The sequence below is a fragment of the Condylura cristata genome, unplaced genomic scaffold, assembly GCF_000260355.1.
Source record: "Condylura cristata isolate star-nosed mole 26May11 unplaced genomic scaffold, ConCri1.0 scaffold00011, whole genome shotgun sequence".
In the NCBI taxonomy this organism is placed as follows: domain Eukaryota; kingdom Metazoa; phylum Chordata; class Mammalia; order Eulipotyphla; family Talpidae; genus Condylura; species Condylura cristata.
Genome location: NW_004567112.1, coordinates 16,785,474 through 16,801,328, shown reverse-complemented (window position 1 = coordinate 16,801,328; position 15,855 = coordinate 16,785,474). Strand labels below are relative to the sequence as shown.

General features: G+C 54.0%; 1 protein-coding gene across 2 annotated transcripts; it reads left to right on the top strand.

Moving 5' to 3' along the window:
- Positions 1-9,343: 9,343 nt before the first annotated feature.
- Positions 9,344-15,734, top strand: TMEM180 (transmembrane protein 180). 2 transcript variants are annotated; one of them, XM_004680486.2, is made up of 8 exons: positions 9,344-9,541; positions 9,996-10,078; positions 10,563-11,015; positions 11,152-11,275; positions 12,165-12,261; positions 12,718-12,889; positions 12,961-13,154; positions 14,220-15,734. In XM_004680486.2, exons 1-8 carry the CDS (start codon positions 9,365-9,367, stop codon positions 14,480-14,482), a joined length of 1,563 nt encoding a protein of 520 aa, XP_004680543.1. In that variant the 5' UTR covers positions 9,344-9,364; the 3' UTR covers positions 14,483-15,734. The 2 variants fall into 2 exon arrangements, with proteins under 2 accessions (XP_004680543.1, XP_012579120.1); XM_012723666.1 differs by lacking the exon at positions 10,563-11,015 and having other exon boundaries at positions 9,366-9,541.
- The last annotated feature ends 121 nt before the right edge of the window (positions 15,735-15,855 follow it).

Sequence of the window (15,855 nt, the reverse complement as noted above, 5' to 3'; positions counted from 1 at the left end):
GGAAGCTGTGATAGGCCCGCGGGGCTGTCCACTCGCCGGCGCTCAGGCTGGGGGGCCCGCCAAGGAAGTTGTGGGTCTGGATGGGGGGCAGCAGCAGCGGGGCGGGCAGGTAGGTGTAGGTGAGGGGCTGCAGCAGGGGCCAGATGCCCTCCCCGGCCACCAGACCGCTGTATGAGTTCATGGTCCGTAGCTCAGGCAGCGGGCTGGTCCTGGGCTAGACCTGTGGTGGGTGAGGTGTGTGTGTGCAGACACCCTGTTTTTGTCCCCCACCCTAGCACCACCCCCACCCCGTCCCCAGGGCCTGGGTTTTGGGCAAGAGCCCACGCTCCCTGCCTCCAGTCATGACTTTGAGGAACTCTTCCTAAGGCATTCACCACGCACGCACGCACCTCTTGCCCCTGGCCTGGGCCAGAACCCCAAGCTCCCAGCAGGGGATAAAGACTCAAAACTTTTTCAAACGCTAGCCCTTAAGTGCTCTTCCCGGGTAGGTCCCCTACCCCACTCACTAGTCTTCTTCAGCCGTGGGGAGCAGGTCCCCAGCATTTGGGGGAGTCAGGTCCAGTGCAGGGCTCCTCTCCACCACTTTTTAGTTGAGCAGCTCTCCTCCATGCCCTGTCTCAGCCACACCTACCGGTTTCCAGGCAAAGGGAAACACCTTGGGCTGGCCAGGAGCCAGACAGCCTATGTCTACACCTGGCTGAACCTGCTATGGCCCCTGCTGAGATGGTGACATCCGTGCCCACAAGCTCACCATGGGCATCCCATTGTCTTTTCCCATCAGGTTAGCTCTTGTCCCCCACACCCCACCCTCCTAACCCCTTCAGGTGGGTTGGGCTACCCTAACATTTGAATGATCCTCCATCCCAAGCTCTGAATCCAGTTGCTTATGAGCATCTAACTTCAAGATTACATCAACTCTAGGAGGGAGATACTACTATTCTCCCACTTTACCTAGCAGGAAGCTGTTTGTCTCAGAATTGGTATACAATAAGTCTATCCTATGACTAGGGCTTGTGTAGGTTAAGTAACTTACCCAAACACACACAGCCAGTTTTGGCAAGGACAAAATTCCATCACATCTGGCTCAAGCCTCTTCACCACTCTGTACTGGGGCTTTTGTTATACTGTTTCACTATTTTCTTCTCTAGAATGTTATGCAAGAATATCTAATTCTTCATAGCCATGTGAAGAACATAGTTATAATGTTATTTAATAGATAAGGAATCAGAGGCCAAGAGACAGGCCACTTTCCCAGGGTCACAGAATCTGAGTGACACAGTGGAATTTGAACCCAGTCCAACTGACCAAAGCCCAGAAGCTACTTAGGTGAAGACCGGTTGTTAGGTGATTAAAACCCATAACCTCTCCCTGCTGCCAGATGGTCATAATTTCCTATTCCCTCTTCTGTTTACTCAGACAGCATTACCAACAACCCAATGGGTTATCCCAGTTTCTGGTCATACTTCAAAGACAGGCACCCACTGAGAAGGCCTCTCACATTCACCCTGCTGAAGTCACATTTCTTTATTTCAGACTGAGCTGCTCTCCAAATCTAACTTAGGCCATTGTCCTCCTGAGGGCAACAGTTGGACTGGGCTAGGGTATCTACACAATCATTTCTTACCCCAGAACCTCCAAGAGGGGAGCCTCCCTCTCTGTCCACTCGCATAGCTGTTCCAAAGACACAGCAGCTTTTCTTGGGGCAAACCTGTGATGATAGGCAAAAAATTGCATGCCCTCTCATCCTCACGATGTCCACAGCCTTCTTCCTGGGAACCTGTGAATACATTTAACATGGCAAGGGAGAATTAATGTTAATAGCCAACTTTGAAATAAGGAGAACAGCTGGATTGTCTGAATGGACCTAGTCACAAGGGTCCTTAAATATGGAAGAGCAGAAGAGTCACAGTTGGAGTGAAGTGACATGAAAAACGTCAACTAATTGCTGGCTTTGAAAATAGAAGGGAGTAACAAATCAAAGAATATGAGCAGCTTCTGGAAGCTGGGTGAGGGGAATACACAGTTTTCCCTTAAAGCCTCAGAAAGGAGCATAGGCCTGACAACACTTGATTTTCCTTAATGAAACAGACTTCTGATCTCCACAACTGTAAGATAATAAATTTGCCTTGTTCTAAGCTACTCTTTCCTGGTAATTTGTTACAACACTAACAGGAATTTTAATACCCTTCGAGTTCCTACTTATGTCTTTTCCCCTGAATCCCAGCACCTGTGGGATATTTATGGCAAGCTATAGGCTGGCCTCACCTCAACCTTATGTAGAGGTGTGCCAGAGGCTCAGAGATGTTAGGCCTCTTTCTCAAGATCACACGCCCTCTGGGACTGGCTGGTTTCTCTATCTGCTTCTACTTCCAGGAAGATTTGGTCACAACTGGGTGGGAGGCAGGGAAAGTGAGACTTACCTCGAATCAGAGATTGTGAGAGTAAGGAGTCTGCATTTAGTATTGTAATTTTACATGCTTGGTGAAGATCTCTGCTGTTTAGAGGAGGAAGTTTTCATACAAAGTGAGAGAAATGACTAGGCTTATTTCAGTAACAGCCCCAGACTTTTGGGGTCCCACATTTTAGCTACTCTCTTTTTTAGAGATTTATTTTTATTTATGCATTCAAGAACTGGGTGGTAGGCCAGATTGGGGGGTTTGTGTGGAGAGGATTCATCAGAGAGTGGGGAGCAGAACAGGCAGATCCACTGAAATACACCGCTAAGGGGTCTGGCCCACCATGTGGGTCAGCTCCCTGGCCAGGGATTGAACTCAGGCTGTGGCTGGGCTGCTGATAGATAACTTGAGGACACTAAGACTTTAACCCCTGGGTTATCAGGGAGGCCTCGTTACCTACTTTGAACAAAATGGTTAGGGGGTAGGGTTGACTCTGTTTCATCTTTTATCCTTAGGTTAAACCAACCAGCATTGGCATAGTGACTGCTTTAGGGTAGCAATGGATTCTCTTTGGGCCAGGATTGTTCCTTTTCGGGTGGAGGAATCAGGGCAGCTAGAGCTCTGTACCCCTTTCTTGTTGTCACTGTTACTAACACCTGCAATTTGGGCTGCATAATGGCTCTTGGAGGATCTGGCACCTGTGGATTGAACCCTGGTGCCCACGACCAAAGGGGCGCCTTCCACTCTTGAGGGGCTCACAGCCAGGTATCATGAAATCCAGGTCATGCCACTGCTACTTCTTCATAAGCCTCAGCTGTTCACCCAGTCAGATCACAAGGAAGGTCTTGAACTCGCTTCCTTCTCTGAATTAGAACCAAAAAGGACGCAGAGAGGAAGGGAAACGCTTCGGAAAAGATACATTGGTTTGAACTGAAAGGAGGTGGATTGGAAAGCCAGGGAGTAAGCTCAGGAATCCACCCTACTTGTCCCCATCTTGGGAGCGTCCCCTTCACTTTTTGGTCCCTAAGGGCAAACACCCATGATAAACATGGCGGCGGCAGCCTCGGGCGCGGGCACCTGTCAGGCTGCGGGCTGGGAGCGCGCGGAGCCAATCGCAGGCGGGGGCGGAGGCGGAGGCCGGGGAAGCCGGGGGCGGTGTGCGCGCAGGCGCGCTGACTCGCACCTGGCTGGGGGCAGCCGTGGGACTAGGCTTCGCCTGCTACGACTGCGGTGAGGGGCTGGCCCGCGCCCGGGGCTCGGGGGCAATAGTGGGCCGGGCTGGGGGCCCGAGCCGAGTTGGCGGGAATGCTACCAATGCTGAGCCGAGTGGGGCAGATATGCTGCTCGTCGCGGGGTTCCTGCGGGGGTCCTTGCGGGGGGTCCTTGCGGAGATGAGGTGTGGGTTGGCGGAGCCCCTGGGTCAGGTTGGGTGAGGCTTGGGTTCTAGGGGCTGGGATGAAATCTTTGCAGAAGGCCACCCTGGGTTGGCTGGGGTGGCCCTACTGTAAAGATGGATCAGGCGGGCATCCGTTTCATGAACGTAATGGCTCTTTATCCTGGTGGCGTAGTCGAACCGCTTGGGGGGCCCGTAAAGGAGCAGAGATGCTGGTTCCCCCTTTTTCCTGAGCTCCCCCCCCCCCCAGAGATTCTGGCAGAATTGGTCGTGGTAGCGTGGGCCTCGGTATTGCTGCGTAGCTCCTCAGGTGTTCCGCCGCGTTGACAAGCTGTGGAGCCAACCACCACTTGTTTCGCTGAGCTGGCTCGTAGCAGAGCGAAGAGTTGAGGGTGGAGCCAAACTCCTCTGTGGCTTGGATGGGCCTGCGGAGGGCCTGAGTGAAGTTGCTGAACCTCCAGTGCTGCTGTAGTAACTTGCAGGGGAGGGAGAGGACGAGGTTTCCCTTCCCGGCACCCCCATAAGATGAAAGTTTATTTCTAGCCTGAGGAGGGGGGGGGACCCGTTCCTTTACCCTTTGGATGCAAGTTGAACCCTGCCAGCATGATCCCCAAGCACCCCGCCTGGGAGTGTGCCCTGCTGTGGTGAGGCTAGGCAGTGAGGCTACGCAGGGTTCCTGGATTGTGAAACAGGAACTACAGTGGGCAACTCAGAGGTCCCAGTGCTTGCTGGGAAAAGGACACACCTATTATTTGCATTAAGGTATTAAGTCTTTTAATTTCATTTGATCCTCCTGAGGAGAGTCTGGAGTGGAATTTGTTTTCCCCCCTTCTCAGGTGTAGGAATAAACTCAGATAACTGGTTTGTCATAAAGTTCAGACCTGCCTCAGGACTCAAATTCCACATAATGCTTCCGGTACAGTCCACAGTCCTTCTGAAGGGAAATGCCCAACCTCCTTGTGATGCCCCTGGCTCTGGAAGCCCAGGCTGGCATTCCTCCATCTTATCTACTAGCTCCCTACTCACTGTAGTTTGTCCATTAATCAGGGCAATTCTACTGTTTCCATCCCTTTCTACTACTCTCCCAGAGGCCTGATGTCGTAAAGAGGGGAGAGTTTTGACTGATGCCACGGCTCCTTGCAAATACATCTGACTCTGTCATCTCACCATACCCAGTGCCCCCAACCCCATTGTTTTCAGGATAGCATCCTGTGTGTGGTTTATAAAACTCTGGGGTGGTGTCTTTCTTTCTCCCTGCTCTGAGCTTCCCATATTGATTTCCTTAGCACCATGCTGGGTACCTAGGTTTAATAAATGTAATAATGCTGTTATCACTATTTGTCTTTGTAGACCTATTGCCTTGCTGTAGGGTGCATCATGGTTCCCCAGGCTGCCACTTTCTGACTTCTACAGCCAAGCAGGGGCACATTGGGAACTGCAGGTAACGCTCCTACGGCAACGCTGCTCTTCTCTAGAGTCGGGGAAGCCCATATTGGCTCTTTAGTGGAAAATTGACCCAGCAGGTATTAACAGCATGATGTGGTTAAGGAACCTAGTAGAGGCAGGCATTATGGGCTGGCCTGGCCCTGACCTTCAGGACCTTGGTGACTGGAGGAAGGCAGAGGAGACACTTAGATGCTCAGACAGGAACCAATAGACCTGAAAAGGGGTAAGGATACCTGAGTAGGTATACTCAGGAAAGCTTGTGACACTGAACTGGACCCTGAATCTGCAGGATTTGATGAGATGGTGGCTGTGGGGAGGCATGACCTTATGAGAAATACTGAGATTTTTTATTCAGAAACTCTTGTTTTGAATTTTGGCTCCATCACCTAATAACTTTGTGAACTGGGATCAGTTCTTTAACTTTCAGATCCCTGGTTTCATCATTTACAAAATGAGGATAGAAATAGTAACAGGAGTTTTTAGGGTTAATGATAATCGATGTAAAAGCTAGGCATATTCACTGTGCATGAAAAATATATTTAGGAAAAATATATTTAGGTGGAAGGAACACATAAACAAAGGTGTGGAGGAGGCTCTCAAAAAAGAGTTGGGGGAGGAGGTTGGCTCTATCAGTTAGGGAGTGGCAACAGTGTTGGGTATTAGAAACTTTAATCATGGAGTTGGCGGAGGGGGACAATGATTGAACCCTTTTAAAGATTAATTTATTTATGCATACAAGAACTGGGGTATAGGCCAGAGGTTGGGGTGTGTGTGAGAGGATTTACCAGAGACAGAGTGGGGAGCAGAATAGGCAGATCTACTGAAACACACTGCTGAAGGGAGCAGCAGGCAAGAAAGGAGAGGTCTGTGTGCCATGTGGGTCAGCTCCCTGGCTGGTCAGGAGCCCAGCGCTGCTGCAGTGGCTGGGGATAGCTTGATCGTGCTCTCTTTAACCCCTGTGCCATCAGGGAGGCCGATTAGGCCCTTATAAAGACCACAAAACCAAACTTCAGAGACATGAAAAATAATATTTTTCACTGTGCTTAGTGCTTTACATACATTTTTCAGCCCTTAGCAGTCTTATAGGCAGGGAGCTGAGAGAATGGGGAGGCAGTAGCTGGCTCAAGGCCACAAAACTGGCACTGTATTGGCGGGGGTGTGGGGGTGTTCCATGGGGGCCTCCAGCATCTCTCGAAAGGTGCCAGGTTGGGGGTGGAGTGGGTGGCAGGCTACGGGATATCTTTCCCAGGTTATGCAACTAGGCTGAGTGTGGGCCCCAAGCTGTTCCTCCTTAGAAAGTAGCTCGGCTGCAGTTCTCTGCTGGGGCAGATGGAGGTTGAAGAGGATTGGCAGGGAAGCCCATTTCCTGCGGGAGAAGCTGTTTGGAAGCAACTGTGGGTGGGACCCTGTTGCACCCTCCTCTCTCAGCACTGGACAGGTTGCTTTGTGTCTCATTCAGGTCCAGGCTGGGGGTCCCACTCCTGTAGGCCCTCCTCTTCTCACTTTCCCTCTTGTGCCCTGTCTTTGCTCTGGAACTCCCGTCTCACGGGAAGGGGCCTGATCACCAGACTATCTCCCCTGCTTCTGCCTTGATCTTTTAAAAGTGATCCTGAGAAAAAGCAAGTTTCTGAGCATCTCCCATGTGACAGACTGGTGCTCTGGGCTTCCTAGATGTTAATTTAATCCTCCTGCACCCCTATAAAGATAGGCACTGTTGCCCCTATATTACAGGTGAGGAAACCAAGGCTTGGATGGCTAAGTGACTTACCTGAGGTTACATACATGGTAGGAAGTGCTGTTTGGATTAAAACCCAGGCCTTTTTGATGACCATATTTTCCCCTCAAAGCTTCTTTCTCTCTTGATCCTCACTCCACAGCAACAGTCCAGCCCATTTTTCCCTGGTGGGGTGTGAGGCTAGGTGAAACCCTACATGAGGTTGGAGTAGGGGGAGGCCAGAGGGCCTGCAGTGCAGGACAGGAGGGATCAGTGAGGGAGACCTGGTTATGGGGTTGGCGTCTGAAGATGGGCAAGATGGAGAGGAAGTGTGGAGGGCATTTCTTGTGGGAGGCACCAGGAAGAACAGAGGCCTGGTCAGAGGGAAGGGTTGCTGCAAGCTCCAAAGAGGTAGGGCCAGTTGGACAGGTTGGGAGGGGTCACAATGCAGAGGCCCCTGGAGGTTGGGAGGGGGAAGCCACGTCAGGGTTTTGGGGCACTCACAGGTCCCGTGGAGTCCCTGCTGCTGCTGTTGGACTGAGGCTGAAGTCTGTCTCCGGAGTGTGACGCTGATGGGGGACATAAGTGCCCACTCTGCACGTGTGCAGGGGCAGGGCTGTTTGGTGAGGGAAGGGTGGGCTTGTTTGAGGGTCACAGGGATCCCAGAGGGTCAGCCCCTGAGGGCTGAGGGTGTATATACTGGCTTTTAGAACAAAAGATCTGGGTGATTTGGAACAAAACTGGGTGGTTTTAAAATACCAAAATTCATTCTCCCCCAGTTCTAGAGGGGAGAAGTCAGAATCAAGGCCTCAGCAGGGTCTTGTTCCCTCTGAAGGCTCCAGGGAAGAACTCTTTCTTGCTCTCCTAGCGTCTGGTGGCTGCCTGCTATCATCTTTGCATGCTCTTTTCCTTCTGTGTGTATCTGTCTCTGTCCCCCAATTTCCCTCTTCTAAGGACACCAGGCATGGGGTTAGGACCCACCCTAAACCCTTCTGACCTCATCTTGGTTACATCTATGAGGTCTTAGGTCTCAATAAGGCCACATTCACAGGTGGGGGTTAGGGCTTGAAGGCATCATTTTTGGGTACACCATTCAACACACACAGGGAGCTTGAGGGGAGGAAGTCCCTCTGGGAGTCACACGAGCATACATCTGAAAAAAGACGGGAGTAGTATCAGCTGGCTGCTTGACGTGTGGTCCTGGCTCAGCAGCAGCGGATTCTCGGGACCTCTCCAGGCCTGCCGTGTGACAGAGTCTGCAGGTGGTTGGTTGGCACACTGCAGGTTGAGAAGCGCTGCCTTAGTGGACATCGAGTGTTCTTCTTCCCACCGCGGACAGTCTCGGCGTCAGTCTGCAGCCTGCCAGGTTGGCCGCCAGGCACCACACTGTCCTGGGTCTCTGTTCCCGTGACGTGCTCTCAAGTTTCTCTGTATCCCATGTCGAGGTTGCCCATGTGCTGACCCTTTCCGGCAAGTGCTGGGCTTGCTGAGCCAGGTCCAACTTTTTGCTGTTTGTATGTTGCCATGGACATCTTTGTATGGTTCCTTTCAGGTTAGTTCCTTGGGAAGACGTTTCTGGAATCAGAGTGTATGAGCAGTCACACCGCTGGCAGGTACCTGTGGAGACTGACCTCGCACGGTGTCACTGTTCTACCCAGTGCACATAGGGCCCCTCATTGGGAGGTTAAAGTGGCAGGAAAGATTTTGGAGTCAGGCCAGCATGAAAATCTGTTAGTGTTTTGTTTGATTTTTACTGTGTGACATTGGGCAAATCACTTAACATCTCTGAGCTGAGGGTTGCTCTCCTATCTCCTTGTAATAGTGTCATACACTTTGCAGGGATTTTATAAAGCTGATAACACCACGGAGTTCCACTTACTGAACACTTCTGCAAGTTGCCTCGTGTGTCCTCACATTCTCTGCAGGGTCGGCACAACTGTCCCCTTCCCCCTTTTACAGAAAAGGAAGCACACCTGGGTCTAGTAGCTTGCCTGAGCCTGCGATGTAGGCACTTTGTGTGTCCACGCCCAGGGGTGTCACGTTCAGAATGGTAAGGCCGGGGGTGGGGCCCAAAGAAGGTCCCGAGCACACGGCTCTAGCACACGGCTCTGCACACGTGGCTTGGCGCACCCTGGGTGCCTGGCCCCGCCCCCGGCTCTCTGTCTCCCTGGTTGACTCCGGGTAGCGGTAGCCAGCTCAGCATTGTTCAGCTGCACTTCATTGATGAGTCCCAGCTCTGTTTGCTGTACAAACCTTGTCCCAGTGGAAATGAGTCTTTAAATGACTCAGGTCTGAGGATAGAGCAGAGCTGGCTCTGATTCCCGAAGCTGACTGGTTTTTTCTTCTCTAGGAACAAGGATGGCCAGACTACCTGTGGCCGTGAGCCCTACTCATTGCTCCTGGGGCTGAGCTCCGATGGCAGCCATGGGGCCGCGTGGGCCCCAGGCCTGGTTGTTGAGCCTTCCAACGGCAGTGGTCTATGGCTCCCTGGCCCTCTTCATCTCTGTCCTGCACAATGTGTTTCTGCTCTACTACGTGGACACCTTTGTCTCGGTGTACAAAATCAACAAAGTGGCCTTTTGGGTCGGAGAGGTAGGCCAGTGCTGGGGGGGGCAGCCCATGTGGGAGTAAGGAGATTATGCTGTGGGGTCCCAGTCAGTCAGCAGCATGGGGCAGGTCAGGTTCCCCATGGAGACTTGGCAAGAAAAGATGGTGCTTTGGAGGCCTTGATGGCTTCTTCAGTGGGAGTTAGATCGGCTTTTATGGCCACTGTCCTGTAAGCCACACACTGTTCTGGGTATTTGCGTGATTACTCATGGACATTACTCCGTCAGCTGGGCTACGCTTACTGGCTGGGCCCTGGGTAGTGGGCGTTTGATGGGAGCAGTGGCTGGTAGTGTGGGTTCTAGCAGAGGGACTGACATGAGCAAAGGTTTGTAGGTAGGAAAGCTGGGACCGTCTCTGAGGGGTGGGGAGCAGGATGGGATAGGGAAGAGGAGAGGAGGCTGTAAGGAGCCCGCCTGCCCCATCTCCCCTCTGCCCGCAGACGGTGTTTCTCCTCTGGAACAGCCTCAACGACCCTCTCTTCGGCTGGCTGAGTGACCGCCAGTTCCTCAGCTCACAGCCCCGGTTTGTGTCTTGGGGACTGATAAGTGGTTCTGACTCTCCCCACACCTCCCCAGGCCTGGGGGGCCCCTGCCCATACGTGGAGTGAGGAAAGAAAGGGGTGGGGCATTTTCAGTATTGTTAGGCTTCCTTTCTTCCGGAATTCAGGTAGCAGAAGTGGCCTTGACTAACTTGTCTTGCTCACCTGGGGAGAGATTTACCCCGGCTTGGCTTGTCGGTCCGTAGGACTGGGCAATGTGCCGCACCCACTTGCTGCTTCTGGCAGATTCCCTTACCTCATCCCCGCTTGGGCCCATCGCTGTCCCCATCACCCTTTGGCCATCAGCCCTGGGAGGCTGGCAAGAGGCAGAGGCGTGTGCCCACCGTGGGTTATGCTTCCTAAACCCGAGGCTGACGACCCAGCGTTCAGCGGAACCACTGTCCCTCCTCTGGGGCAGGGGCAAGGGGCCTGTTAAGCCACCCCCAACATCCCTCCTCTCCCTGGCAGGTCTGGCGCTGGGCTCTCTTCGAGGGCCGTGGTGCTGACACGGGTGCGGGCACTGGGCTGGCATGGGCCCCTGCTGGCACTGTCGTTCCTGGCGTTCTGGGTGCCCTGGGCCCCAGCTGGCCTGCAGTTCTTGCTGTGCCTGTGCCTCTATGATGGCTTCCTGACGCTCGTGGACCTGCACCATCATGCCTTGCTGGCTGACCTGGCCCTCTCAGCCCACGACCGCACCCACCTCAACTTCTACTGCTCCCTCTTCAGTGCGGCTGGCTCCCTCTCTGTCTTTGCCTCCTATGCCTTCTGGAACAAGGAGGACTTCTCTTCTTTCCGCGCCTTCTGTGTGGCACTGGCCGCTGGCTCTGGGCTGGGCTTTGTGGGGGCCACCCGGCTGCTGAGGCGGCGGGTTGAGGCGGCCGGCAGGGAGCCAGGGGGCCCGGCCACGGCTGTGGATGGTAGGTGAGTAGCCAGCCCCAGCTCTCCCGGCCTCTGAGGCTGATTTCAACACTGGGTCTCCTGGCTGACGGTGCTGCCCTGGGCGGGAGGGGGCTCTCACCCAGCCCTAGGCTGCTCTTGACTCCCCCCTGCCCCTTAGCCTGTGTGGAGAGGAGCTGCTTGTGGGCCGCGAGGAGGCGGGCAGCATCACCCTGGGCCAGTATCTCCGGCAGCTGGCACGCCACCGGAACTTCCTGTGGTTCGTGGGCATGGACCTGGTGCAGGTATGGGGAGCTGACCCCCCTCCTCCCCTGAAGGGGGACAGGCTCCTCAAAAGCTGAGAAATCAGTTCTAGGCCTCCTGTGAGCACTGCTGGGTGATTTGATGGCAGGAACACAGGTTGGGTAGTTCGGAAACCTGGACTCTAGCACCGTCTGAGCCCCGGCTCCCTGCGTGGTGTCAGGCAGGTCTCCGCCGCTTGGGCTTTGTCTGCGCCTGCACAGTGAGGGTGTGGAGAAGGTGCCTTTGCGGAAGGTGACAATCTTTTTTTTTTTTTTTAAAGATTTATTTATTTATTCATACAGAACTGGGGTACAGGCCAGAGATGCGGTGGGTGAGAGGATTCACCAGAGACAGAGCGGGGAGCAGAACAGGCAGATCGATGAAGTCCACTGCTGGGGGAGCAGCGGGCGGGTCAGGAGAGGTCTGCTGCACCCTGTGGGTCACCTCCAGGGTGGGGATCGAACTCATGCGGAAGTGGCTCAAGCTTCTTAGTGCAGCGCTTTAACCCGCCGCGCCACCAGGGAGGCCCCGGTGACAATCTTTTTAAAACACCAAGTGCCACATCTAAAACATGTAGTGTATAAAAGAGCCATATTTAAAAGTAGATTATTTTTATGCTATTAAGATTTCTCACTGAGGCATTTTCAGGTTAAAGGAAAATCTTGTAATCGTTCTAGTGGCAATTTTATCATATCTTGTAACTTTTAGCAGAATTCAGATAGGCGACGGGAGCTTGGTTTTAGGTTTCGCTCTGGCGTGGTCCTCGTCTCGGGAACGGGCGTAAAGGCTGCCCTTGCTGTGGAGGACCAGGGTCCCGTGCTCCCCTGTCGGCTCTCGCCCGTTCCTGGCTGCCTCTGGCCCGCAGCCTCCCACTGCCCTGTTGGGTTGCAGGTCTTCCACTGCCACTTCAACAGCAACTTCTTCCCCCTCTTCCTGGAGCATCTGTTGTCAGACCACATCTCCCTCTCCACGGGCTCCTTCCTGTTGGGTGAGTGGGTGCCGGGGCAGGCTGGAGGACTCAGGTGCACTCAGAACCCCTAGCCAGCTGAAGGCTATTTCTCCAGCTGGGTGGTTGCGGAGGTCACTTTCAAGCCCCCAGCTCTCCGAGGGGTGGAGCGGGTGGTGGGCTGAGGCAGTAGAGCTGCCTCAGTGCTGTCCTCTAGGGGATGGCGCCCCCCTCACCGCCCCCCCCAGGCAGCGTGGCACAACCCAGCCCCTGAGTCGTCATTCCAGTTATTCACTGTGTTTTCTCCAATCTCTTTGGGTCTCATTTTTCATCCATCAAGCACAGGTTATGGTTCTTATATTAAAGGGTTGTGGGGGTTAAATAATGGGTGAAGCTCTTAGCTCAGAGGCTGGCACATCTCTCTGATTTTGGGGGTTAAAATGCAGATCCCTGTGGACACTGCCTGTTCCCTGACAGGGCCCCGCATCTTCTCCCCAGGCATCTCCTATGTTGCTCCCCACCTCAACAACCTCTACTTCCTGTCCCTGTGCCGGCGCTGGGGTGTCTACGCTGTGGTGTGGGGCCTTTTCCTGCTCAAGTTGGGCCTGAGCCTGCTGATGCTGTTGGCTGGCCCAGACCACCCCAGCCTGCTCTGCCTCTTCATTGCCAGGTATGTGCAATCCTCTCTCACCCCCACACCTCTGACTCACCCCTCACCTTTCCTTGCTTTCTCTCTGGCAGCAACCGTGTCTTCACTGAGGGCACCTGTAAACTGTTGACCTTGGTGGTCACTGACCTGGTGGATGAGGACCTGGTGCTGAACCACCGCAAGCAGGCAGCCTCGGCGCTCCTCTTTGGCATGGTTGCCCTGGTGACCAAGCCAGGCCAGACCTTTGCCCCGCTGCTGGGCACCTGGCTGCTGTGCTTCTACACAGGTAGGAGGCTGGGGCTGGCAGGGGCTCTCGAAGCTCCAAGGAGCTGTGCTCACCCGATAGTCCGGTCCAGTGGGGGGAGAGAATGCAGCTGGCCGACGGGCTGTGCCGGAACATTCTGGATGCCACCCCTCTTCTGGGCGGGTAGAGGGGGCGTCTCTGTTTCTTCTGTTCTTTCAGTAGTTCGTTGTTTCAACAAATTTGCAGAGAATGCCTGTGCCAGGTGCTGCCCTAGGTGCTCCTTGGGTGATGAGTGGGACCGACAAGGTCTTTGCCATCATTGAGTTTATAGTGGGATGAGGTTGGCAGTAAATCGCCAAACAAGAAAATAGCATGTACTGATAAGTGTGATGGTAAAAATAGTGTGGTTGAGAAGCTGCTTTGGAGGAGCTGACACCGTGGATAGCCACTGAGTAGCAAGGATTTCGTGTTGCAAGATCTCAGCAAATCCCAGACAGGTGGCACGTGCAGAGGTCCAAGGTATTGGGAGTGGTAGAAGGCGAGATTGGAAGAGGGAGGAGACACTGGAGACACAGGAGAATGAAGAGGACCAAGGAGGGGCAGGCTGGCCAGCAGCAAAGCCTGTCCCGTAACCAGGGGGCGGCGCTCTGAGGGGCCTCAGTGGCCACTGTCACTACAACTGCCCCCTCCCACCAGGGGAAGCAGACTAGGGCCAGGGTTAGGATTTTTCTTGGTGCAAACAGATTTGTTTTTAAAAGCCGACTCTGGCAGCTGTATGGAAAGTGGATTGTAGGATGGCTGTGACAGGCAGGAGAGACCTGTACCTGAGTGGCCTGGGGGGTGCTAGGAAGCAGTGTTTAGGCTTGAGGTGTTTTGGCATTGGGGAAGATGAAGGACTGACTGTTGGGAGTGATGATCTTAACGGACGAACGCAGGGTGGCTTTGAGGGTTTCACCCGAGCTACTGGGTGGACTCACTAGGAAGGGAAGACGGCAGAGGGTGGGGTGAGGAGCCAGGTTGGGGAAGGAGTGAAGACTGCTATGTGGTGAGGTGGGCTTTGGAGGAGACCAGGGTTGACCATGTTCTTCCTGCGTGCTCTTGTCCTAGGTCATGATCTCTTCCAGCAGCCCCCGCTCACTCCTGTGGGGAGTGCCCAGCCCTGGCCAGAGCCCCCGGCCCCACCCCCAGTGCAGGCCCCCACGCTCCGCCAGGGCTGCTTCTACCTGCTGGTGCTTGTGCCCATCACCTGCGCTCTGCTGCAGTTGTTCACCTGGTCCCAGTTCACGCTGCACGGGAGACGCCTGCACATGGTCAAAGCCCAGCGCCAGAGCCTGACCCAGGCCCACACCATGGACATTAAAACAGTGTGAGCAGTGTGGCCAGGTCGTTCTGCTGTGGACACTCACTGCCCACATCCTGGGAGGGAGCCACGTTTGCCCATCTGTGTCTACTCCTCTGCCTTTTTTGGTTGTAGCCTGGAGAACAGAGGGCAGAATGGGTGCTCTGGGGGCCAAGCCAGGAGTGCCACGGGGTCTAAGATTCTGCCTCTGTGTCCATCGTAGCATGGGCAAGGGCTAGAATGTCTGTGCTCAGGGATCTGCCTCCTCCTGTGGGGCAGGAGAATGAAGAGGACCAAGGAGGGGCAGGCTGGCCAGCAGCAAAGCCTGTCCCGTAACCACGGGGGCGGTGCTCTGAGGGGCCTCAGTGGCCACTGTCACTACAACTGCTCCCTCCCACCAGGGGAAGCAGACTAGAAGTGCCGGCACCTCCCTTCTGGTGGTTTCCTTCAGAAGTCTCTGCTTCAGCCGTGCCTGGAGCCTCTGTCAGTGTTAAGTGCCCCCCACCCCAGCCCACCTGGCTCTAGAGGTTCATCTCATCAGGCTGTTTGAAGTCAGTCATTCTGTTCCCGTTACTGAGGTCTGTGCTGCGTGGGGAACTGGAGTGCTGGAGATCAGGGTCCCTCACCTAGTAGGAAAAGCACCCTGAGCGTTTTTTCCAAAGGTGATCGGGGGTTACCGCATTGGCTCAATGAGGAAGCAGGGAGAATGTGCAGGTAGCTCTTGGGGATTGGGAGCAAGCTGGCTTTCAGGCTGGCACCGCGCTACCCTGGACATGGGCAGGGGAGGGCACTCCTCTAGGCCGGAGGGCCTCAGCCTGAGACTTCAGGGAACTTTACAAATGTTGAAGCCTGAGTTTTGTTTCTCTGCATGCTGACTCCATGGGTTTGGAGTGTAGCTTGGGCACTGGGGTTTTGGATAGCTCTGGTAATTTTTCCTGTAGTTGAGACTGAGAATCTTGGCTCTAGAACATTTGGGGGCCAGGCATCCCTGGCCCCACCCACTTTGCCAGCAGCACTCCCCAGCCATCCCCAGGCAAACGTCTCCAGGCAAACGTCTCCAGACAAGAGAGCACTGTATCTGGGAGGGCAAAACTGACCTGAGAGGGAACCGCTGCTGTGGGTCTTGGCTTTTTGAGGGTCTGCTCAGTGGTTGAGAACTTTAGCTCTAAGGCTCTACAGCCTGGGTTCAATCCTAGCTAATAAAGGGCAGAATTTTAGGAAACACCTAATCTGCATTGTTTTGTCTTCTGTAAAATGAATAATAAAGACAATTTGCAGGGTCATTGTCAATGTTGGTTGAACATTTGCAAAGGGCCTGGCAATTTTTTGCTAAGTACAAGTTAAGAAGGGAGCTGTTAAAACTTGCCCCCCACATTCTGGATGAAATCGCATCTGTGGGTTCAA